Source organism: Motacilla alba, chromosome 2, assembly GCF_015832195.1.
Source record: "Motacilla alba alba isolate MOTALB_02 chromosome 2, Motacilla_alba_V1.0_pri, whole genome shotgun sequence".
Taxonomy (NCBI): domain Eukaryota; kingdom Metazoa; phylum Chordata; class Aves; order Passeriformes; family Motacillidae; genus Motacilla; species Motacilla alba.
Genome location: NC_052017.1, coordinates 135702206 through 135728971, shown reverse-complemented (window position 1 = coordinate 135728971; position 26766 = coordinate 135702206). Strand labels below are relative to the sequence as shown.

General features: G+C 34.8%; 1 protein-coding gene across 6 annotated transcripts in view; it reads left to right on the top strand.

Annotated features, from left to right (window-relative positions):
• CSMD3 (CUB and Sushi multiple domains 3) overlaps positions 1-26766 on the top strand; it is a 580220-nt gene that overhangs the window by 298788 nt on the left and 254666 nt on the right. For all 6 annotated transcript variants that reach the window (XM_038122727.1, XM_038122755.1, XM_038122747.1 and 3 more), the window contains one exon: positions 26342-26524. In XM_038122727.1, coding sequence (XP_037978655.1) covers positions 26342-26524 — 183 coding nt within the window. The remainder of the gene's footprint in view (positions 1-26341; positions 26525-26766) is intronic.

Below are 26766 nucleotides of genomic sequence, written 5' to 3'. Positions count from 1 at the left end.
TTCTTTCTGCATAATAGGGTTTTTTTTCCTTAATATAATAAGAAAATATTATAGAATATTATAAGACCCTTATCTTCATAATAGGGTCTTTTTTTTTTCTTTTAGATAATAGTGGTTTTTTTTTCTTTTTAAATGGAAATGGAGATGGTGGCGGATTTGGTTGTTTTTTTTTTTAATTATTAACTAATATGGAAAAACATATAAAATCATATAGAGTAGAATATCAATTAAATCTGCATTTTAAGCTTATTGGGAAAATATAGAGATATGAGGATATGCCTCTAAACTAATAAATCTTGATTACTCCTTTTCTTAGTCACTTAAGACTATTAATTTTAACTGTTTTGATTGTTACAGAGACCCATTTGTGAAGCAAATGAACTTTACTACATAAGTGTCATGACCAATATTTTCATTAAATGGTAATTAAAGAGATATTATGACAACTTTCTCTGAGTATTAATGTAAATTATTGAACAAATACAGAAGTTAACCTGGTGAAATTAATTAGATTACATGTAACAAATGAGTTCACAAGTCAGCCTTAGAAGGTGCTTTTAGTAGGCATTTAATAATAATAGAAATTAGAAGGTCTGGTAATGTTGTTATTTAAAACTCAACTGAATTCTTGGAAATAGAGAAACAAACTGATAGTATTCCAAATTTTTATTATTCCAAATTTAACTGATATTATTCCAATCTAATTTTTACTTGGTGAAATTTTGAGCACCTTGTCCCAAAAATCGTGGGGCTTGCAATTCTTCCTCTTTGAGGAGGCATTTCTGGGAGGTGATCTGAAGATCGTCTCATCTAAGATTATGCCATCCAGACAAAGGAAGGGATAAAGAGCAACTTGCACTTCAGTGGAATAATACATTCAGTTTAAGCATAAGCAAAAGGGAATACAATATAAAAAGAACTAAGAATTTTTTTTTGTCAAATTCACTTTTTAAGTCTAGCATTCAGATTATCTAATTAACACAGAGGAACTTTATTAACAATGCAGATAAGATGGCACATAACTTTGCTAGTATCTGCTCCTTTTCCCTGGATTTAAGTTCCTTCACAAAATTTTTTTGTGCCCTAATATTAACATTTGCCTTCCACTTGCCGAAGGCAGTGGGGAGGAATGTACTACAGTTTATCAACATCTTGACTTCCGTGCTTGGAGGAGTAGGATGATCCTAGTGGGATTCCCTTCTCTTTGGGGTCTCCTTAGGCAGCTATCCTGACATACTACTTGAAACAGCCAGCTTGTTTGTGATTGGTTTGTTTTTGTTGTTGTTGTTGGTTTCTTTTTTTTTTTATTTTTTGATTCCTATTTACTGTTTTGAACTTGCAGAATCCACTCCTCCACCTTGCACCCCTATTCCCACAACCACCAAGGGCTGTGGAATATTATGCAGTGTCCACCCCCGTTGGTTAGAGCTTCCCTGCACATGACTGGCACAAAAGCTCAGACAGGATAAGTAATAGGTCACACCATTACAAAAAAATTTCTGTTTTGTCTCAAACCAGCTTAAAAACAGCTCTGGCCAAGTCAAACCTAGCCAAACACAGAACCCTGCCATGGCAGATCATTGCAATGCTTGTGCCCATTTAATGTTAATGGGCTAGCAACCACACTATATAGCCTTCTTAAAAAGAAACTTTAAATGCTTTTAAGACTTGGCCTCCAGAATCCAGAGTTCTCTCTGGTCTGTTGTCTATGTGTTGCTAGCAAGTAGACCACATATAATTTTTATATATATAATAGCTTTATATTAGAAATCGTGAAACATACAGGTGTTTGAATTATTTCTATGAAGAAAAATGATGTTAAATGAATTCTTTCTTCAGTCTGAGATGATAAAAATAATAATCAACATCTCACATATGATGAGTTAGGGATAGGGGAAAAACCAGACAAGTGGAAAAGTTCACTATAATTAAAGAAATGACTGCTTTTATAGACCAGATTTACGGTAAATACGTACAGGTGCAGAGAGATAATGGTTGCCTTAACAACTAGGAATTTCAAAAGTGGGAAGAAATTGTGCCTGACTTTCTGAAAAGTAGTGAATTATATAAAAATTTGAACTTTTTGGTAGTAGCATTGTCAGTAGTAATGAAGGAAAAGAAAAAAAGACCTTTCAGTTTAAAATTTTGGCTAAATTGAGGGGAAAATAATATGGCCTTAAATTTGAGTGACTAAAATGAAGTGCACTGTTGAATGCAGTCACTTTCTTGTTGGCAAGACCTAGAGGCTGTTACCAATTTATTATTTATTACATACAACCATGAATTTTTTAGAATTCTGTCTTGCAATTACTTAAAACAGATATGAATGTAATAGCTGTAGGTTATGCACATAGCTGCAATAATAACAAATCTTGTCATAAGCCTAACTGTAAGAAGTATGAAAAAACTGTTAGAACATAAGTGTTATGGTTGCTTTCTAGAAGAAATTTGTAGATCATTTTTAGGTTAAAAAATAACTTCATATCTGATGATAGAAGCTGTTGAGCACTATGGCTATCTAAAGATACTGCGTTGCAATTTGTTTATTTGAGTGTACTGTGCTAATATTATTTTCTCCTCAAATTGGTTATTTTCTCCCTAAGCTTAACCACTTAAATGTATAGTAAGAAATAGATAAATCAAAAATAATCCTGAAAATGTTCATTGTGTTAGTGTACTTATAATCTGAGAAAATGCCTATAAGGCACTACTTGGGCAGTAGTGAATACACTATGTATTCAGTTAACATGGCAATTACTACTGTTAACTTTTTATTTCAACCTAAAAGACACCTGTAATCTGACAGTCAAGCCGCAGGCTTCATCAAATGAAAGCACAGACACAGTGTAATAAATAACATTTGGCATAGCGGTATGGTGCATTATTTCCTACTTTAGCATTGCATTTAAAAAGACTAAAAGCTGCACATGCCAGAATTTAAGCCCTGGGCATGGTTTTTTCTCAAAATAAAAAAGGGTCTCTAAAATATTACAATGAAGAAATAAGAATAATCTAAAAGCTTCAAGGCACCTTTTCTACAACTTTGTAGAAACCAAATCACATCATCTAGTGTGACATATGTACTGTAATATATGGTGTGCCAAGTCAATTAAACCATTAATTGTCTGCTTTTAAGAAAAACAGATGGTGGGTCAAATTTTATTCACTTTCAACAATTTTAGGTCCCACACCTATTGGTGATATGCTCATATTACCCAGCAGGGAGTTGAAAAAAGATTGTCAATGCCTTTTTCAAACTGTTTGCTCTTCCTCCCCACTTCCACCCTTATTTTAAAGAGTATTTAAAACTGGTTTAATTTTGTGTGTTTTTCTACAAATATCATGGGGTTTTTTCTGTTTATCTATCCAAAATGCATCTGTAGATTAGAAATAATCATATAAAAATATAGAGTAGTGATTGGAAGTTTTTTAGTTTTGATCTCTTCAACTAGTTATTAAGGATTATAAAATTAATTTGCTTTAACATGGCCTTATTACCCAGATGACTCATCCTGGAAATCTTTTCTCCATGATTGCTATAGTTTATTTTAAAGTGTCTTTTGCAATAATTTTAAAATGGCTATATTTAGGATATCTGGCTAGGTATGTGAACTATAATTAAAATCATTACATTTGAGGTGTGTTCTCAATTGTTAAGAGTTTTGTTCTCTCTCTTCTCTAAGTAGTAACTAGTTATTACCTTCCATGCCAGGACAACATTTTCTTAGAATAAAATCATCAAGGTTGGAAGAGACATTCAAGACCACTCAATCCAACTGTTCACTCAGCACCACCATTGCAAACACAAAACTACCAAACCAGATCATCCAGTGCCAGATCCAGACTCCTCTTAAACATCCCCAGGATGGTGACTCCACCACTTCCCTGGACAACCTATACCAGTACCTGACAACCCTAACAGTGAAAATTTTTATGCTAATAGCTACTCTGAATTTCCCCAATCTCAGCTAAAGACCATTTCCTCTGGTCCTGTCGCTGCAGACACAGCAGAACCGGCCCCCACCTCGCTACACCCTCATTTCAGGTACTTGTAGAGAGTGATGAGGTCCCCCCTGAACATCCTCTTCAGATTAAACAAAAACAGCTCCGTCAGCCATTCCTGCTAAGACATTTTTCCTAGATCTTACAAGAGCCCTGTTGCCTTTTTCTGGGCACACTCCAGCACCTCATTGTCATTTGTAAAGTGAGTGGCCCAGAACTGAATTCATTACTTGCAGTGAGGCTTCACCAATGACGAGTATAGTTCTTCCTGCAGATGCCCTCTTTTTTCATAGGTATGTCTGCTAAAGCAGAACCTTCTGTTAGCTAAATTCTGGAGTAAATACCTTCATTTAAGTATTAGTCTAATAAGACTTGAAAGTGGAAAAAGTATTATATTCTGTCAGTGAGATGCTTTGTGCAGGTAATGTATGGACAGCCAGCACAAAAATACCTTATTCCTTTTGTCTCTTTGTTTTGCTTAGCCAGCCAGAACTAACCTGATCAAAAGGATAACTGTTCCAGTCTTCCTCAGTGACTGTAAGCTTCCTGTTTCCAGAGAGACCAATACTACTGAAAAAACTTAACACGTCATCTTTATTTCAAAATATGAGATTTAGCTATACCTTTCATTTGCCAGGTGGAGAGGGATGTGGGGGAAAAGATCAGACTTAGATAGTAATTCAAAAAGAAAAAGAAACCTAAAGATTTAGGTTTTGCCCAAACTGGGCTATTCCTAAGACATTTGGAGCGGCACAACAATAAGATAAGATAATAACCTAAGATCATTTTGTTTCCATTGAATTCTGGTTGGCTTTATGCCAATGGATGATTCGGTCAGAAAGTTGGCACTGCTATCTCTAGTTTCAATTGTTAACGCAGTCAAAATTAATGTATTTAAATCTACTATTTCTGTACTAAAGGAGGCACTTATTCTTGTCTATTATGTGCATCTGTTTACAAAAACTTTAATTTTCCCACTTTTTCTACTAGTTATAATATTTCTGAAAAGCCACATTTATTGTAAATAGGGATGATTTCTTGTTGTTTGCTGACACATTAACTATTTTATTTTTCTGGAGCATTTCAAGTAGCATTCTTGTCAGACTTAAATGCTCCTTTTATAAAATTCTCAGAATTCTATGGTATGTTGAACCCTAGACTGATTTATTGGGGGAAGGTAAAGAAGATCAAAAAGATTTTGGTTCTGTGTTGTGACCCAAGCTGATAGTGAAGATGAATCATAGCAACATGATGTGGTCTGGGCCCAGTGCAGCTTCAATTTCACATTACTCCTGTACCTCTTCCACCATTACTGAACTACCACTAGTATATTTGAAATACTTAAGAAACGAATGTGGTTCATTAAATATTTCAAATAATGTTACATTTTGTTGCCACAGAAACATCTTTTAATGAGCGTATTGCTTTAGTGTATTTCAAGTATAAGTTTACTTTGTATCCAAGTTTCTTTTGTTCAATGAAATGCATGAATAAATACAGTTTCTGTATGAGATAAGTGCTTCAGTCACTTGACAAAAGGATAAAATGAGGTTGTTGTTTTGTTGGATTTTTCTTAGCTCCTTTTAATCTTTTTATGGCAACTTGTCTTCAGAATATTTCTGTGAAAGGTAATGTTTAGTGGCAGATATTAAGTTTTAGAGAAATAATGAACATTTCACTTAGGACCTAATTTCAAGTTCCTGTAATTTCATTAAAACTATTGGTGGAAAGTTAACTCCTCCTAATGTAATGGAGTTGGTGTGAACAATCAAATTTAGATCTTGAGCAGTTTCATAGAACTGTCTATTGAGAAGCAGGGGTGGCACCCCAGAGTAAAACACAATCTTTCAAAATCATAATGTGGCTATGGAATAGCCCCAAGGCTATTTGGTGACAAGGTGAACATGGTGAATTCTCAGTAAAAGTCAGATCAAAGGCATTTTGTGCAGAGAAGCGTTCCATGTCCAGCTATCTTGCAGAACTGAAATTTACTGAGTGTTTTAGTGAAATAATTAAGTGTGGGTAACATCCCATTAGATCATTTCTGAAATGATCCAAGAATAAATGTCACTCTTTAGACTTCTAATTTTTCATGATTTCTAGTGTTATTTCATTTTTACTCCTTTCCTACATTTAAGCACCACTTACACCACCACTTTCAGTAGTAGAAGTGAGCTGATTATTGATGAATGTTTTTTTTCTGGCTAAGGGGTTCCTAATCTTGTTGGGGATTCCATTGTCATTTACATTATTCAGACCTTTCAAGTGAAAGTTTAGCCTATTCAATACTGCCATCATGAGTTTGCATTTATGAAATCAAATGTGTAGGAATACGGCTTTTTCCAGCTAGACTTGCTGAACCTGCTTTTGAAAAATTGGCATCTGATAGAATGTATCTGACTTGTACTTTTTCTCTAAGCTTGTAAAGGCTTCAAATAGGCAAAACAGTTTCCAGCTGTAGCATGCATGGAGTCCCAAATTTGATTCCTTTCTCTCCACAGAGGTTCCCTTCAACAAAGGACATTTCTTATTTCTTTTGCCAGCTTCATTAAAACACTCGTCTTCACAAAAGGAATGGAATTATGTCTTGCAGAATTTGTAAATGACATGGAGGCCAACTTATGATAATATTATGTATTTCCTTCTTTCACTCTTTCATTTTCTTTTTCTTAAGTTGATTTTCAATTGATTTAATCCACTTCCATTGGATGACAGTGGACATATACATGGTATGTTCTTAGTCCCTAAACCCATGGAAAACCCAGTTAACACTCTGCCTCCTGGGCCTGTGAATGTTATTCAATGAGACTTAGGAATCCCCATTTAACTTCTATATCTAGAAATTATAGGGAGCTGTCACTAATAAAACGCATTTTAATAGAATGTCATAAAGTGTAACTTAAATGCAATACTCAGTACTTGATGTTTTCTGGCTGGTTTTAAATCTATTATTTTGTGTGCGTGAGTTTCAAATCACTAGAAACAGTAAATGCACTCAAAGGAATTCCAAGGAATACAAGGAAGACTAAATTATCTGAATTTAAATATCTTTCTTGGTGGTCATGAGGGGAGTAGTTTTGTTTGTAAGTTGAAGAGGAGCACATGCTATTTGTTGGAATTCACTGTTTTATATGCTTTTCCCTACTTTGTCTTTGAAGTCATCGTCTGCTTTTAATTTCCTTGTCATGACTCCATGACTGTCACAAATGTTAATGGTCTTGAAATTGCAGGAATGATGTAGAGATAATTATGTCATCCTTTTTTTTCCCAATTCTTCCTGTAGGTCCAAATGATTTTGTTCTGTGGTAGCTCAAAAATTAGGCACACAGTTTTCATTTAGCTTTTGTTTTGAAAAATGCATGATCCATGATTTTGCAGTTCTAGCAAATGAAGGAGGTTTTCAGGCTGCATAATTTCCAAAGTACCTCACATGTCCTTTTTATAAAGTGATCTACTTAACCTACCTAACTTCCATGGAAACATGGAAAGTTAAAAGCTGTGGTGGCTCTCTGACAGGTCTTATTCATGGTAACTGTCTTGCTGCCAACCTTTATTGCAAAATTGGGATTCTCTGAAAAAAAATTAACAACTGGATTCTGCCTATCATAGAAAAACAACAGTTACTTTATTTTTACTCAAATAAAGTTCAAATGGTGGACCATGAGGGAGATTTTGTCCTGTTGTAGTAAACTTTTTATACATGACTGAAGAGACTCTCTAGACTTCATTATGCACATCAATAAATATCACATTTGCTTAAAAAATCCTGACAGCACAAGTTAAAGTTAAAATAAATATTCTGGCAGTAGTTTTGGTATCTACTTTCTCCCCATAAACTACTGTTATGATCCAATTAGTGAGAGATGCCTCTGCCCCAACTGAGGTGCAAATGAGACCACATGCTGAACTCAAAAATACAGAAAATAATTACCACCCGTGGATCCAGCAGCATCCTTTCTTCACCCTGGGCTTCTCAGTGGTGGGATTCCCAGAGTTGTTCTTCTGGGAATACCACATTTATACAGTCCAAGTTCCATGTATACTTGGTGCTAATAATGCCAAGGTTGTGCTTTCAATCCCTGTACATGCCATTCACTGAGGAGTTGGAGTCAATGATCCTCGTGGCCTCTTTCGACTCAGGATATTCTGTGACTCTCTGTATGAGCTGCTATTTCTTTCTCACTCTTTGCCACACTGGGAACTTTTGCCTGGATACACTCACCAGGATGTACTAACCAGGCTGTACCTCTGTCTGCCTGAAATCAGCATCTTCCTGTTGCAAATTTCTCCCTTCTGGGCTCATTGAAGTTCCTGCTGTGGTGGCTTATTTTATGGAAAGTTCCTTCTGTGGCCTTCACAGTGTTTTGAAAGAGGCAACTGTGCTCTTTAAGTCCTTAGAACTATTAAAAAGAGCAATGTCTTAAATGGTAATATCCTGTCGCATAACAAAAAACATGACTACAAAATATAAGCAGACCTTATCTGATAACTACTCATCTTTTTTCTGATCTTTATAATCTTTAAGGCTTATTTTTTTGAATATGTGTGACCATAAAATAGCATAGGGAAACCCCAAAAATTGATTTTATCTAATCATTGTTCCTTTGCAGGCCTTAACTAGATGAGTGACTAATACTAACAAAAGCATGCACAAACCTAATTTTGAAAGCAAGACCATTTCTTCATTAGATAACTGTCACAAAAAAATTATATTTTTAAACCTAAGTAATATTGGCTGTGTGCTCCTTCTCTTAAAATTCAGACATTTTAGAAATGTTTCTGATATATAATTATCTCTTTCATGATTTAAAAAAATCCTATATCTGTTTAGAAAATCAAGCTCAAATGTAATAAATATTTTAAATTCTGACAGAGTCCATAATTACAGCTTTGAGGTATTTAAAGTGATCTCTTCATTTTAGTAAAGAGATAACTCATATACCCAGTACTATTTTATAAATCAGAGATGTTTCTGTGGAAAAAAAAAGCATGAATCTGAAACCTGTTTATTCTCTCGAGATTTCTATGTTATTTTGGCACCTGAATGAGTGATGTTTGAGTGATGCACCAGAACAGGTCACAGTAATCCTTTTCCACTGTGCTGGAATTAGGATTTCTTCACAACCTGTTTATCATTAGACCTCTGTGCTGCAGTAGTTCATTTTCAATAACTACTAGTGAAACATAATGTGATAGAGGTGAAAAGTTTATTTAAACAATATGTGATGTTTCTGTCTTTACTTAACCTACCTATGGAATAGATTGAATTAAAAAAACAGTGGATGGGTTTTATCAAGGGCAGTCTTTTTGCAAAGTTGATTTTTCAAAAATTAAGAAGTGTCAATATGTAAGTTACTCATGAAAGCTTAATTCAGCCTCTGTGCACAAATTCATTAGCATAGTCTTTAATTACAGTCACACAGTATTTCCCTTAGGCTCCCTGCCTCCTTCATTGCATTGGATGAATGTTGTCTTGAGTATGCGGCAGCTGTTTAAAATTTTTAAGTTCATCATTCAAGTGTTGGCCTTTGCCTTATTTACTGCACACTCTTTTGAAGCCTGAAATAAGTACACAATTATTCTCTATCAGTTTCAACATATATTTGATCTTACTTTTTAGTTATAACAACAATTATAATAACTGTAATTGTAAAAATTGTAATATTTTCTTCTCCACTTCAAAAGAAAAAACATTATTATCCTAGTGTTATATGTGGAGAAAATGAGATGAGAATAAATCAGAAGTAGTGGCAAAAGTACTGTTATAACTTCTTATTGCATGATGCACAACTCGGCTTGATTGCTGCTAACCAAACTGCAATATTAGGTGATACCTTTTATCTCTCTTTATATACTTTCCTGATATTTATTATTGCTCAGACACCAGGATCTCAACCTAGACACTCCAAAAATTAAATACACACGAGAGATGTTAAAATGTTAAAATTTTGGTTTTTCATTCTTTCCAGGCTTATACATTCATTGTTATTATCCATTTAATGGTGTTAACATTTATAGTACATCACAGACTCCAACTTTTTAGATTCTTCTCATTACATTTTTAACTGCAACAGTGTGCTCTTGGTGTGTAGAAGGATATTTTACTAGTTGGTTTCTCTTCCCTGTAGAAAATATCTCAAAAATTTTCATCTCAAGCTGATTTGAAAGCATAGTCTAACTTTTTGAACAAGAGTAATTTGCATAAATAAAACTGTGTTCATCCATACAACTAATATTTAAGCAACTGCTATAAATAAATTTATTCAATCCACATTTTCCCCACAATAATCCTTTATGTCTTTTTGTTTTGTTTTGTTTTACAGATTTAATACCTAACTGTCAGTATACTGATCTGCCTATACTATATCTACTGAGCAGTAACCTTTAGGCCAAAGGAATTCTGCTTGCTTTGTATTGTAGTATCTGTTAGTTTGCCTGTATGCTTATTTCTCAGACCAATCTTACAGTTACATTATCAATTACACATTGTCCTAATAGCTCCTGATAGCTCCTCCCAGATTAGTCATCCTTCAGGTGTTTTTCAATAACTCCCAGAACAGTCTTCTCCATAGTTTTACCAGGCACTGAAGTGAGACTGACAGTAGCTTCCAGGATCTTCCTTCTTGCCTTCCTTGAAAACTGGGATGCATTAGCCAGCTCCCAGTCAACTGGTACCTCTCCAGATTCCTAAGATTAAAAAAATCGCTTATAGAGGTTTCCCCATGACATCAGTCAGTTATTTCAGTGTTCTCAGATGAATCTGACTGGGATCTAGATGCAGCAGCAGATCCCACACAAGTTTGGAGTTTGCTGGGAGTTTATTATACTTGCAGTCAAGTTCCTCCAGCTTGGCAATGGGAAATTCATGGCCCATAATCAGTGTTTAAGGCTGAAGCAAAGAAAACATTGACCATCCCTGTCTTGTCTATGTCCCTGTTTTTCAGGTGATCCTCTTGCTGCAATAGGATGGTGTTATTTTTCACTGCCTTTTGCTATCAATGAATTTTTAAAAGTTCTTTTAACTGTCCCACATAGTTCTGGCCAGATACAGCTCTAACTGAGCTCTGGCAACATGAATTTTCTCCCTGCAGTGGAGACCAGCCTTTCTGTATTCCTCCTATGTCACTCGACCTTGCTTTCACAGGTAATACTCTTTATTTTTTTCACCTGAAGCCCAGAAGATCCCTGTTGAACCAAGTCAGGCCTCTGCCATGCCTGCTTGACATTTTGGAATGGTCTGCTCCTGTGCACTAAGGAGGTGGCATTTAAAAACAGCACTGATGAATCTCAGCAGCTTCAAAGTGTCTTCTCCTCTTATGTCCAGAGGTGAAGTTTTTCCTGACAGTTTTCCTCCTGTCACTGGAGATTATAAACCCAATTGCTTTATTGTTCCTATAGCAAATATGGTCATCAATCACAGCTTGACCCATGAGCCTATTATGATCCCACTTCTGACCCCAAAATAATGTCAGGGTAAGATTATTTAGAGATGCCTCTGCCCAAATTAAGGTGCAAACAAGACCATATGCCAAAGTCAATAGTACAGATTTTACTTAACAGTAAATGTGAGGTAGCAATATAGATAGGAAGAGAAGAAATGAAGGGGAGAGAGGGGAAAGGAAAGAGTAGGGGGAAGAGGAGTGGAGGACAGAGTTGTGGGGAGGGAAGGAAGGAAGGAAGAGAGAAGGGGAGAAGAGAGATAGAGAGGGTATAAACAATGGATACTACCACCTGGATTCCTGCAGCATCTCATCAGCCCTTCTTCTTCTGGTCTTCTCAGTGGGGAAGGGAGGAAGGAAGGAGAGGCACTTTTATACAGTCTGAGTCCCAGGTATCCACAGAGTGTAATAGCTGTATCCACAGAGTGTAATAGCTGTTCCCACAGCTTGGGCTGATGTGTATAAGGACTAGCTTACTTTCTCACAGTTTGCCATTGTGGGAATTTTTGTCCAGACAAGTTACCCAGATCTGCATCACCAGGCCTGGCATCTTCCTGTTGTTGCCATCTTTGCTTTTCCCACAGTTTGCACAGTAGAATTTTGTCCTGTGTGCTAATTCCAAACCTTCACCTCTGTTAGGTCTGGTATTAGCGACTTGCCATTTGCCATCTGTGCTTAAATTCCTGTATGGGCTTATCTTATGGAAACGTCCTTCTTTGACAGTACTTGAGACAATTCATTGTGCTCTTCAAATCTTTACAGAGCCCCTCTCTATTAACAAGCAACAAATCAAAGAGAACATTTTTCCTAGTCATCTCCTTTAATACCCATATCAAGAAATTATCAACAGGTGTTCTAGGAATCTTCTGGACCTGTTTCTATCAGCTGTGTAGTGTTCACAGTTAACATCTGGCAAGTTGAAGTCCCCAACTTCAGTTTGGTTGGAGAGACATCCTTGATGCTGTATCAGGACCTCCTAGCAGTAGCCAAAACACTGGTGTGTCATCAACATGTTCTACCTACCAACACAAAGCACATCTCTATGAGATCTGCTGTGGGGAAAGGTGACTCCTTTCCAGCCATACCCAATACACTTTACACTGCTTACTGTTGGTGTAGAAAGTCTGTCTTCCACTTTTTTCTCTTGAGATTTTTCATGTCAAAACTGAGATAAGTTTATTCTGCTGCACCAGAAAACAGCTTGTCCTCAAGTTACATTCTTAGACGATTCTCTTTGGAGTATGTGCACCAAAGTGATAGCTAAGAGAGGATTTAATTCCTTCCTGGAAGAGAAATATACAGGAAAAAGTTTCATTGTTCTGAAAAGCATGAGCTCATAGGGCAAGCAAATAATTTACTGATTCTTGTCTTACATAATAAAAACCAAACTATACTGCTGCAGATTATTTCACTGAAGGTGAAATCATGTAATACATTTTTTTTCTTCTGGAAAAAAAAGAGTTTTAAAACGGTCTTTTGTAGCACTTAGTGAATATTACAGAAGCCTAGCCTAAACTCGCTGGGCAACCTTTGTATTACTTTAGGATAAATTATGACACTTTATTTTACTTTGTGTTGTGGGCATCTACATAAATATTTTATCACAACATGCACACCTTTAATTTTAGTTTAGTGTTAGCATTCTTTTACTGCTTTACCTAATGTCACTGTGCTGACCTTCAGCAGCCTAACTCCTTTGTAACTTAAGTTTTAAGGTTGGAAATAAATATTATTCACCTTTATTAATTATTAGGTACATTTTAAAAACAATTTCTAACATAAGAATATTTATTTACTCACTAATTTGTTTCTAATGGAGGAAGAAATTCCTATGTGTAATGCAATAAGAGGCCCATGACACTATAGAACACCAGCTTGTAGTGAAACCTTTCAAGATATTTTCTCTGAATTTTTGTTTTGTAAGCTTTCTTTCAAATGTCTTGTGATGTTTTCAGTTTCTGCATTAGCTTAAAAGTAGCATAGTGATATTTTTGCAGGAGCAACTCTTATTTTCAGGAAACTGTCCAGTATTAAGGAGGTGATCTTTGACTCATTGAAACTATGAGCTCTTTTGAATATAATACATGGAAGAGTGGAACCATAGCGTAGCAGATGATGTAGTGACAGAAGTACTACTTCTGATCATTTATGGCAGGGCAATGATCAAATGTTTCATGATAAAATTTTCCTACAGTGCTAGTTAAAAGATTTCCCTAGATATAATAGTGTAAAGGAGCAGATTGTAAAGGCAGTGCAAGCTATAGGTCTTGCATGAGATTGGAGAGTAAACAGCAATTTTTCTCAGCTTCAGGTTGAACATGGAGTTCTGACAATGAGAGTATTGCTGCATAATTGCTGTTTTGTTCAAGAGTTTGATGATTTTCAGAGGCCCAGTTGTATTTTATTTGCTTGCATATCACTTGGAATAATAAATCTATAATTAACTCCATCTACTTTGTGGGGAAAACTCATGCTGTACTCATACTGTTACAGCAGAAGTGGCCCAAGGTGTTTGAGATTGTTAGACTACCTTGCCGGGAAATCATGCTCTTTGAGTCAGAAACAGTAAACAAGAAGCTGTAGTTGCTCTCTTGATTCATAATATTTATCACTGCTTCAAAATAAATGAAGCTTCTGAGAAAGATAACAGATTTCTAAGTGCTGTTTAACTTCACTTTTTTCACTTCGTCATCTCTATTTTATTTTCATAAGTAAATGAAAATGGTAATAGGCAGCCTAAATAAACTTTATGGCTGTCAGACTATTCACATTGTCATTTGCTTGAATCCTTTCAACTCAGCTATCAAGTGATGTGTGCACAACTCAAATAAAAAATATTGCATCTTCAAGTGCTTTGACATAACTCCTTTAAATACATTTTTTCTTAGTGATGTAGAATGGTTTAGCTTGATATTTCCCTAATTTCATGAATTATATTTTCTCTTTCTTATCAGATTTAATGAAAATGCCATTAATAGAGACTATGAAAAATGAGGTCATTAGACTCAAAACAAAGACATTGTATTGTGTATCAAGGAAAATTAACACGTTAATGAACTATTATAATTGAATATGCGTTGAATCAGTCTGAATGAGTCCTTTTGTTTTCTGTGATCCTAATTTCTCTCATATTTCTGTTTCCATAAATAACATTACTATTTATATTCCAAGTTGTATAAGCTGTCAGTAAGGTTCAGTACAACACAGGGATGGACATGAGAAAAAAAAAAAACAACAGGAAGAAGAAATGAGGTGCTTCTATGTTTCTGATGTGGTTGTGTTCAGTGTCCTGTAGTTTATCTAAAGCTTATAGTTTAAAAAAGCATTAAACCATCCATTATGTATCTTTATAATTTAGAAGCCACACTTTTAGTTTCAGTCATTATTGATTTTTATCTTTAAAAATTTGATATTAAATTGGATGTAGATGAAATTTGGAATGCTGCACTTTCCTCTCATGCTCTTTAGATATTTCTTAGTCTTTTATTTAGTGTGCAAATATGCACTAAATGAAGATCACATGCAACTTGTAGATAAACTTATTTCAATATATGGACTGAAAAATTTACTCTCATCATCACACTGACATTTTTCCAATATTTTAATATTACAGCTCGGACACGCAGTCAGAGCAGTAATCTTCCTGGTGTAAAGGGGAAGTTCCTGTCTAAATTTAAGTTATTCTTCTCCCATCCATATGCAAATAAAATCTTTTATCCAATTTGTATATTTCAACCATAATAGAGAGTGAAACAATAAAACATATTATTGGCAAAACCAGTTCATTACTTTGAGGTTGAATCATAATTTCCTAAGTAAGATAAGAAGTAGTTTAATTATTCTTTACAGTTTAGAAACTCTGAACTTTAACTGGTTTTTTTGGGCTGAAGTTATTTGTACTCAGTGGCTATCTCACTTGAAGTGCTTATGACTAAGTTCAAGGAAAACACTTAGAAGCTTAAATACCATGATTTCAGGAAAATGCATTCCATTGTGACCAGTAAAAAAAAAAAAAGCCCAAAACAAAAACAAAACAAAAAAACCAAAACCCGATAGCCTTTTTGATAAGTTCTAACTTTCTTGCCCATTGAATTGGTGTCCTGAAATTTGGCAAGGGGATATCTAACCAGATTCAGTTTGTAAAATTCTGATTTGCATAGGCTTACTCACTTGTTTAAGAGGATTTAGCTTACAGAAACTGAAATCCCCAAGAGCTCAGTCCGAGCTGCAGTCTTATCAGAGCTTCTAGCAAGGTTTCTCTCTCTTATTATTACTTTCTTTTTTTGGGGGTAGGGTGTGTGAGAGCACTCCATTTCTAACTTAGAAAAAGTCTACATTTGACAGCCAGCATTAGGTGAAATTTATATGCATCTCTGTGCTGGATAACTTGGCTGACTGCAATATGTCCACAAAGCTGCTCCCTCCACCCCCTCCTCAGCAGAGGAAGAAAATAGGATGAAAAAGCTCATGGATTGAGATGAGAATGGGAGATAACTTAACAGTTATTGTCAAAGACAAACAGACTCAACTAAAGGAAGTTTAATTTGATTTATTGCAAAATAAAAAGCAAAGTAGAATAGTGCAAAGTGAAAACAAACTTTAAAAATTTCCTCCACCTCCTCTTTTTCCCAGACTCTACTCCTTTATTCCCACCTCTTCTAACTTTTCCTTCACCAGGGCAGTAAGGGTGGATCAGGAATGGGGAATGGGAATGGGATTTGTGGCCAGCTCATAACACTTGTTCTTTGCCACTCTATCCTCCTTATGCTCTTCCCCTGATTCACTGTGGAGTCATTCACATTGTCTGTAGTTCTTTTAGAGAACATGCTCTAGCATGTGTCCTTTCCATGGAGTGTGGTCCTTCAGGAATGGACTACTCCACTAGTTGCAGATCCTTTCAGGGCTTATCCTCTTGCTGCAATGTGGGGTCATCCACAGGCTCCAGCAGAGACCCCCATGTGGTGCAGACAGACAGCCTGCTTCCCTGTGACCCTCACCATGGGCTGCAGGGGAATGTCTGCTCCAACACCTGGAGCACCTCTTCTGCTTCCTTCTCTGACCTTCGTGTTTGCAGGGCTGTTTCTCACATATTTTTATTGATCTTCTGTCAAGTTGCTTTGCAGCATTTTTTTACCCTTTCTTAAATATGTTTTTACAAGGGCACCACCATTGTTTCTGGTGGGTTCAACTTTGACCAGAAGTAGGTCCTTCTTGGAGCTGGCTCTGTCCAACATGGGAGCAGCCTCTTCTCACAGAATTCACTTCTGCAGACCCCTGACTACCAAAACCTTGTCCTCTAAGCCCACTACAAATGTATTAAATTACTTTTGGAGCAAACCCTGCTTATGTTCATAGAGTTGATCTGGCAACTTTGTGTGTGTGTATGTGTGTGTGTGTGTGTGTGTGTGTGTATGTGTTTGCCAGAGAACAGTATTTGTTCTGTGTTTTGGGATTGGGGTTTTTTTATGTTTGGTTTTAGTCTGTTGTAGCCTCCTTTTGGAAAGATATAGTTTCCTGGTCTCAGAAGGGAATTACTGATTGAACTAGAAAGAAGTAGGTTGAAGGATCACGGGACCAGAAGTTTGGGAAAGAAGACAAGCCACATAAATAAGTCTTGGTAACTGTTTCTCTAGAGACTTTCCTTTTTGCTCTGTTCCGTGACCTTCTGAAAAAGGCAAAAGCAAGGTGGAACTAACAGTCTTACATCCTGACTAGATGTTTAGCTCAGCAAAACTGAAAAAGTTTAAGTGACAATAAAGTTGCTACTAAATTAAAACCTTGGTAGTGATCTACAGTCACAAGTATATTCAGAACATGGAACCATTATGAAAGGTATCAGAGGACAAATTTATTGATTGCCATTAAAGAAGAGTTGCAGAGCTGGTGCAGGTTGCCTTGATCAATAGATTTGAAAGGGTCAACAGATAATATACTAGCTGCAAATAGATTCACTGTTGTCACAGACCAACTCTGTATGTATCACAGATACATTCTTGATATTAGCCTCAACAGTCTGTGGTTTGGACTTCTATCTGCACACATTTACCATTAAAGATAAAAAAGAAGAGCACTATTTATAGCAAAAGGATCAAAATTATCTGTACAATGCTGACTCCCATATTGCCAGAAAAATATCCCTTGAATTAGTTCATTTTCGTTTATATGTTCTTCAAAAGCATACTGACAGTTGGAGAGGAAGATATGTAGTCCAGTGAAACATTTATCCCAAAGATTTATTTTCCCAAAATAAATATTTATTTTTTTATTTTATTTTCCCAAAGATTTTCTAAAGTGGAGTGAAAGGCCTTAGTCAAATCATCAATGACACAAATGAGATTCCTGTTGCTCATATTATTAAAGCAGGGTATTGCATGTTCTTATAATAACCTATAATATTTCATAAACATCAAAGAAGCACATTCTCTACAGCTCAATCTCTTTAGGATGATTAACAACATGCTTACATTTTATTTAATCTATGGAAGAAAACCAGTCTTATTTTAAAATGAGTAAGGCCCACCATGTAAATAAAGATGATTCAGACACAGAAATTATAGAATTTTTCTAACTGCTAATAAATGTATTTTAGTCTTAAAGCTACCTTGAAAATTATTTCAGGCATTTCTGCATATGGTGACTCCACATTTTTTTTTCCTTTTGATAGGTCAAGCAGCAATCGCTGGTCTAAGGGATATTCTGTGTATTTGCATTGAAACTGTTCATGTAAAGGATTGCAGACTTAGATAAAATTCCTTATAATTATTTTTCCATTTATTCTTCCTTGAGAGTGCCTAGTGTCTATAGTTCTATAAGGAAACCTAATAATGTAGTTGGCTGCTACTAAAAGTTATACTAAGGTAGAACTACTGAAACTCATAGACATTTTCTCTCTTTAACAAAACTACTTTATTTTTTGAGGTTTAACTATGTGATATAGCACACCAGAATGTCAAAACTGCATTTTAAGTTTTAAATTAAAAAAGTTGCATGAAACATTATTAAAATTATTCAGTAATCCATCTTTGGTCCAGCTAAAGTCATGTACATTGAGAAAAAGTCCTCCTGAAGTAGTTAACTATGCCCCAATGTAGTTGCTCCAGATTGAAGTAGCTGCTCAATGAAAGCAAATATAATATGCCTTCTTCTATCCCATTGTCTAGGTTCTTGGCAGAGGGAGATTAGCTGAAGAAAAAAAGGTGTGATTGATTAAAAGCTATAGTGTTTGGGAAGCAAAGGGGATTAAACAGGCAGACAGGAATGTAAAGATACATATACACACTGCAGTTTCAGAAGAAAACAGTGTCTCTCTTGACATGCATCTTCACAGCAAAATTACACTGAAACAAAGACAGTATTACTTCAATATGACTGAAGGAGAAAGACCATACTGACGGCATTTGGGACAGTATAGTTATGAAGGCAACAGAAATCTCTTGAGGCAGAATAGATGAAATACAAACCTTGTCGCTAATTCACACAATTTTAACTGAAATTCTTTAAGTGATGAAATACCAGCTGTTTTTGCAAGCAAATCTGGAATTAACAAGATACTGTGATTTAGCAGTATTTCAGCAGAAATTTAGGAAATACCCCAGGTTTTTTTCATTTTTTATATGAATGAGAAGTCTCATGGTGTGAATAAATTGTTTGTATGGGTGGACTTCTACATAACAGTTCATTTTCTAAACCTAAATTAAGAGAGTAACTTATTTTATTGGAGGTTGGTTATTATTTAAAGCCGCCCAGGGCTCATTCATTAGCCAGGTCATCTTATTTCTGGCTGACTAGTAAATAGCTCAACTTTAGATATGGAACACAGTCCTGAATAAGAAGAGAAGGAATATGTATATCCATACAGTCTCTAAGTATCTAAAATATGTAACAGAACATAGTTATGAAATATATTATGCTAGTAGTAGAAAACTTCAGATAAGTTATGGAATAAAAATCATGTTGATATATCTGCTGTCCCTCTGAAGAATCTATTGTCATGAAGAATGGCTGTAACTTGTTTTCTTTATACTAGAAATGTTGAGTGTTTGTGATATACATAAAATATTACTTTTAATGGTGTCTGCCATTGTTTTCTTCATTCTCAGAGGATCTTCACCTGACTTTACTATGAGTATTGTTAGAAAAATTATCCTCCTTTTATTAATTATCCCCATTTTTTTCTTTGTGAAATGTTCACATTCTGGCTCATCAATTCATATGATCAGGAAATGAGACGTACCCTGACAACTGGCACAATTCAGCAAGGGCAAAGAAAATTATCACCACCTACATAGTAGGGAAAGAATAAATCTTTTTTTATAGATTTGTTTTCTCCCCATAGAATTTGAGCAGAATAGAACTGACTCTGTACCCTTGAATAACTGTTCTGTATTATTCATTATAGGCTAAACATCTCATGAAATCATATAGGGAAAAGACTATATGCTTAAATCCTCCTCATCATGTCCTTTCCTCCCTTTGCATATCTGTTTCTTCTGTAGAGGGACCCAGGAGCACAGAGAAGGTGCTGGAATGCTGTAATGTGTGTCTCACCTGGAGCAGTCAGGCACAGATGGAGTTTTCTTAAAGTTTGGCTACAGGCATTGTTCCATTCTGTTTGTATTTAAAAACAATGTAAGATTCATTCCCTGTCTTTACACTTGCCAATTGCTAAAAAAATAGCCCCATTACACATTAGAGAAGATTCTTTTTCCCTATCTCTTAGGCAAACAAGGAAGGAAAAAAAACAAACCTTAAAATAAATATAAAACCTATTCTGGTCAGAATTGAGGGTGAGAAAATCACACTAGTTGTTCTGGGTAAAAGTAGTGGTTAAGGTGGAAAAAATGTTTTATATATCTGGATTTCCCAGGACATTTTTTATCTGTAGATAAAAATCTGATCATTAGAAGGAAGTAAGGGTATTGATAACCTTTAAGATACAACTGAAAATCACATGGAAATAGACATTTTATTTTCTCACAAATGAACTTCCATCCTTTGTTTATCAAAACACTCACACTTTACAGTAATACACAAAATTATGTCTTTTATTTGAAGATACATACAAATATTATAATATTTAGGAGAAGGACTATTAAGTTATTCAAATTTCTGTTTGGTTATAGATACCTAAACTCTATTACAAATAAATATAACTAATCTTCAATCTATTACCATGTAAATTGGTAAGAATCATATAAGACTGCTGAAATTGGTCCAAAACTGTTTGTCTGCTATATATCTTTATGTTTTTTGGGTATACATACTATGAAGAAACATGGTGTAATTTACATTATTTTTTATCCTGGTTTACACTGAGAAGTGTATATGTTCTTCATTCATAAGTTATTAGTTTTTATTTTCCCAATTTCTGCTTTTTCTGTGCCTTTTCTCCTTAATATTTAGGTTTGAATTTTCAGGATAAGATAGATGATGTGTTGGATTGATTCCAGCTGGATACCAGGTGCCCACCAAAGTGGCTCTATCACTCAACTCCTCAGCAGGACAGGGGAGATTAAACATAACAAAAGGTTTATGGGTCAAGATAAGACCAGAATTACCAGTCATCATGGGATGCAAAACAGTCTTGACTTTGGGAAATTAATTTAATTTCTGTCAATCAAAATCAGAGTAGGATAAGGAGAAATAAAGAACTAAATGTTTAAACACTTTCCTCCTGCCCCCCTCCCCCCCCCCCCCCCCCCCCCCCAACTCCTCCCTTCTTCTTGGCCTTAACTTTATTCCAGAATTCTCTCCCTTCTGCCTCTTAGGGGCACAGGAGGACAGAGAATGGGGACTGGTCAGTTCATCAGATGCTGTCTCTGCTATTGCTTCTTCATCATGGGGAAGGACTCCTCACACCTTTCCTCTGCTCCAGCATGAGGTCCCTCCCATGGGGAGGCAGAATTCCACAAACTTCTCCGACAGGCTGCAGTTCTTTTCAATGTGATCCACCATGGGTCCCTTTCATGGGCACAGTCCTTCCACTACCAAAACCTTGACATGCAAACCTAAAGATGATTATACTAACACTAGCTCCTTGGCCTTTGCAAGCAAAATTTCACAAATTTCCTCCCTTATTTGAGATATTCAGGACCTGTCTGGACACAATCCTGGGCAACGTGTCTGCTTGAGCCAGGAGGTTGGACCAGATGAGTCACCGTGCTCCTTTCCAGCCCTACCTATTCTGTGATTCTGTAAAATATATGATGGTATATTTTTCTAAATTTTTGAATAAGAAAATCCTGCATTGGGAACATAAGCATAACAATTTCACAACTAAGTTAGATATATGTATTCAGCAATGTGTATATAAATTGTACATACCATGGTATTTCAAAGTGGGATTACATAAATTTTTAACGCATTAACTTGCAAAATGTCAGTGTGTCAATGTATGGTGATGAATGCCTGTAGCTTTTGCATAAAGAATTCAAATATCAAAGAGCAAGTTTTATCTTTCTGAATTACATACTTGAACTTTCTTTTTACATACTAGTATTTAGTTCATCCAGTATTCTTTTTTTCAAAAAATACTATGTAATGAATTCAAAGGCTCTTTTATTAATGACTAAACAAATCTAGTTGTGTGTCATATTTCCTTTGATGCAGTCACTAAAACAAATAATGAGCATTATTCTGAGATGTTGTTAAAGTAAAGAATGTTTGGTCTTGCTTGGTGTTTCCCTGAAGGACTAAAGATTTTGAATCTCTGCTGAAGTGATAAGTCTTCAGTATTGCACTTTTCCAGTGTGAACCAGTGATCTCTTTTCTTTCAAAATTGTTTTCCTTATAGGAATAACATTCTTATCTTCTATTCACTCTTGAGTTACAGAAATGAAAAATAGACAAGTTACCTTTTCAAACCCTAACTCCAGTGCATTTCTGTCAAAATGCATTTGTGTAGTAAGTGACCATTTCTTTTCCCCAAGGCCACCTTTAGTCACCTCCAAAATGGGCTTGTCCTTCACACAGAGAAGGGTAAGAGAAAAAAAAAAACATTCCTCTCTTGCTATACAAGGGGCTATTGTAGCCTGGGGCTCTCCCTTCAGTACATCACTGGTTAGAGATCTTCAAAATCTTTCAGTGAGATATAGTAAAGTAGTGTAAGGATAATTTAAAATGAAATTAGATGGTTATATTAATTTCCTTTATATTATTATTTTACTTTTCCCTTAACCAGATATGTTTTCTAGATATTTCTTTTTAGAATACTTTGGCAATTATTAACTTAATTCAGTGCGGTGAAACTAACTGCACAAAAAAAAAATCTAACTCTATAGATTTTCTAGGGTAATTGTTTTTTTCAAACTTTGTATCCAAAATAGTTTCAACAGGAGTTTATCTTTTAAAAAAATATGGCTTTCTAACATTGCCAGAAATCATCCCTCCTTTCACTGTTAATGTCCTTCTTTGTGAAATAATTTCTGAAAACAAAAATGGATTTTATTTTCTATCTCAAAAAACTTAAAACACAAACGAATATGCCTGATTCATTGTTACCACATTAAGCAAATTTTATTTATGGGTAGAGGTTATTTTCCCCTTTTATAAGGCTACAAAGGAAATAAGGACTATTTACCAGAAATAATTTATCATAAGGTATTGTTCTTTTCCTTAGGCACAAATAGCAATACTTATCTTTTGTATCACAGTGGTAATGATCACAGGAAAGCAAATATCCATCCTAGCCATCTCATTGTAGTTAACACAAAGTGCAAATCTCGAAAAGCAGAATGAATCATAAAAGAGAACAAAACCCAATAAGTAACACTTATTTTTATGCTTATTTATGTTTAAGTAACACAAAGTAACCAAAATGTAAAATAAAATACAAAAATGTGCTTAACCAACAAATTTACTTTTGACTTTTCAAGGTAGCTGATATATATAATAAACTTATTCCAAGTACTTACACTAATATACTGTAGAAATAGTGTTCCTAAACTAAAATATACTCTATAGAAATTTCTGCTGTGAATTGCAGAACCTCTTTTTTACATTTGCATTACATGAAAGAGAGCATAATAATTACTAATATTTTAGTCCAACAAATACACTAAGCAGTGGACTCTTACATGCAATTTTATTGACAGGCATTCAGGTTATATTCCAGAAGAGTAGCCCATGTACCTTCTCTTTCTCTTCACTATTTGGTGCCTCATACTGAAGTTTCCAGTTTTATAGTTGTGAGGTTTTTCATGTTTTAATTATGGCATTATTAATTGAGCTGCCTGAAAATTTACTGGTTTTCTGCTAATCGTAAAACAACAGTAAACTATTTCTATTTATCATTAATGAATTATTTACAATGAGGGACTAGTCTGACTTTTTCAAGAAGAGAGGCTCTGTCAGGCTCTGAACCTAACTGCTTAGGAAATTTTGAAACAAAATATGTAGTGCAGAGAAGCAAAAACACAAGTGGTAGTAGAACTAGCAGTAAAAAAATGTTATTTTAATTTATTCCTTTGTGAATTAAAAAAAATATGAATTCAAATAAATATTATTACACTTTCCTAAAATCATGCTATTTAAAATGGATTACCTGACAAAAGCCCAGGTAGCAGCTTGGTTTTTTCCTCTCTGTTTTAAAGAAAGTTTATTGACATTCTCTAAAGAAATTGAAGAAGTATTTGCAATTCAATTATAAAAAAAACCAAAAAACCCAAACAACTAAACAGCAAAAAAACCCCAAACAAAACCGAAAATCAAACCAAATCATTTCTGCTCCTGTGGTAAACTAAGTAATGACAGAAATAGTCTGTTTTAAAGTCAGAGATGAACTGATGCTAACACAAAATTTAGAAACTGTATAAAAGTGTTGCAAGCAATGCACCCAGGAAAATTTTAAAAGTAATGAAGGAAATATTTGCTATAAATTTAAATTAATAGAAATGGGGTTTAAGGATGGTTTAATTAAAATAAATCCATTATTCCTACAGCATTTTGTTCTACTTGATTTTGTTTATGAAAGCAAATTCAGCATAAGGCTATGGATGTAATCTCTCAAATACAGCAATCACATAGAATTTTTTTCCAACTAGATCCTGTAAATGATTTTACTCTGCCTAATCATTTTTTGAATGCAGAACAGTTTTTTTAAGTCCTAAAAGGGATAGTTTTGGTCAGCTACGTATCTGTTCAAAATTGAGAAAAAAGCATGGAATGTCTTGCCTAGATACATCAGAATAGAAGCCCCAAAAGAGAGTAAATTGAAGTAGGTATAAATACATTTATTGCCTAGTATACATTGTTTGAGAAAACTACAGTAAGTTACACGATGTAGCCACTTGCTGGAGAACTAGTTTATAGATTACATTTGTTTATAGAATGTATTTGTTTGCCCAAATGAAATATGAAATTATTTAGACACTTGGTATTCATCTACCAGGACATCCGAGGAAAACTTTCTGTTTCTTTGGCAGTTAAAAACTGGGCAGTTCTGTAGGTTTGACATTAAGAGTGCCACAAAAATTGAAGACAGGAGAGTGTGTGTTCTTCGGGATAGCTTATGTTGTTTCTTCAGGAAAGCTGTAACTTTTTTTTTTTTTTTTTTTTTTTTTTTTTTTTTTTTTTTTTTTTTTTTTGAGGTTTGTGATCTTAGGATAAATTGAACCTGGTGGGTTTTTTTGCTTTTATAATAATGAACTGTATCAATCCTTTCCTAGAACTGTTTGGAAAAAAATACAAATAAACCAAAAAGAAGTGTACATGGGGTTTTTTTGTGCTTTTTTATTAGATGGTTTTCTTTTGTTGTTTTTGAGTCTTCTTTAGTCAAAAAGAATAATAAAGCCTTTCAAAACTCTGTGGAGTATTTTTTTTAGATAGTCTTCAACTCTTTTTCAGTTTCTTGTTAAAATAGAATGTTTTTTTATTTGCTTCATGTCGCATTTTAATTGTGTTTAGAACCTTAATATCTGAAAGCTTTTAGAAATCATGTGTATGCTGTTGAAAATATTACCCTAGAAAAATTGTTCAGGTTAAAATCAAAACACTTGCTATTCTATTTTTACCTTGCACTCAAACTATCATACATAGAAATATGAGACAAAGAGAAAAGGCTTCAAGACCTTTAAAGAGAAAACCTCAACCTCTGGTATGTTTTCCATAAAAACATCCCTCGAACAGCGATGTTTTCTGCTGTCATTAAATGTAAATTTTAAGAAGATTCTTCCATGCCTGTAACCACTGAAAGTTCAAAACAGGATGCAGCTTGAGAGAATATCATAGCTCTAATATTTGTTGAATTAGTAATCATTCAGATTCCTTGCTGTTAAGACTACTGAGGTAAAATGTCATTTGACTATAGAGAAATTATTTTTTGCATATGTTTACATAATGTATGTGTATATAAATTTGTATATTTATTTATGTCTAGCCTCCTTTCTTCCTGTGGACAATTCTTTTGGTGCCACCACTCCCTTATATGCCTTGTCATTGGTACCTCAATTTGAACTGTATTGCAACATGGGCAGTGTTTCCACACTGGGGAACTGGTCTCTGTTTCTACCTTTGAGAGTTCATGTTCCACTAGCAGTATTTTATTTAATGATATTATTTTTTAAAATTTTATGAAAAAAAAATGGCAGAAATACTTTTCCTCACATCCTTTAATTTTCAAGTATTTTATAAACACAAAGAGTTTTGATTTTTCTAATCCTTGTAGTGGTTTAACTGTAGCCAACAAAGCCAAACACAACCACTCACTCATTCCCCTGGCAGAATTCCTTATGCAGAATTTCCTCCCTAAGAAGCTGGGGTATACAATCAGACTCAGTGGTGCATTTTGACAGCTGTTCTTATGTAGATCATTTTAATTTGCTTGGAGTTTTCTACATGTCAGCATATACATGCAGCAAGTTTGTTATATTCTTTATGAATAAATTCCTTGTTTATTTCTACAGAAATTGAAAAAGAAAGCTGTGGGGATCCTGGAACACCATTGTACGGTATTAGAGAAGGGGACGGATTTTCTAACCGTGATGTTTTAAGGTTTGAGTGTCAGTTTGGATTTGAATTAATTGGAGAGAAATCTATCATTTGCCAAGAAAACAACCAGTGGTCTGCAAACATACCAATCTGTATTTGTATGTACCACATATTTTCTTATTATTATTTTTAAGGCATTGTGATAAGTTTTACTTATGGGTAATAATTATGGGTAATTATTTGTGGGATTGATTTCAGAGTTAGTAAAATACTATTAACTCTCTTGAGAGGATGAATTTACTTTTTTCTTAGCAGGTTTGACTAATGTATATGCCCAAGGGACAGGTTCTAAAACTGCTAAAACATTTTTTTCTCTAATACCAAGTCCTAAAGCAATTCT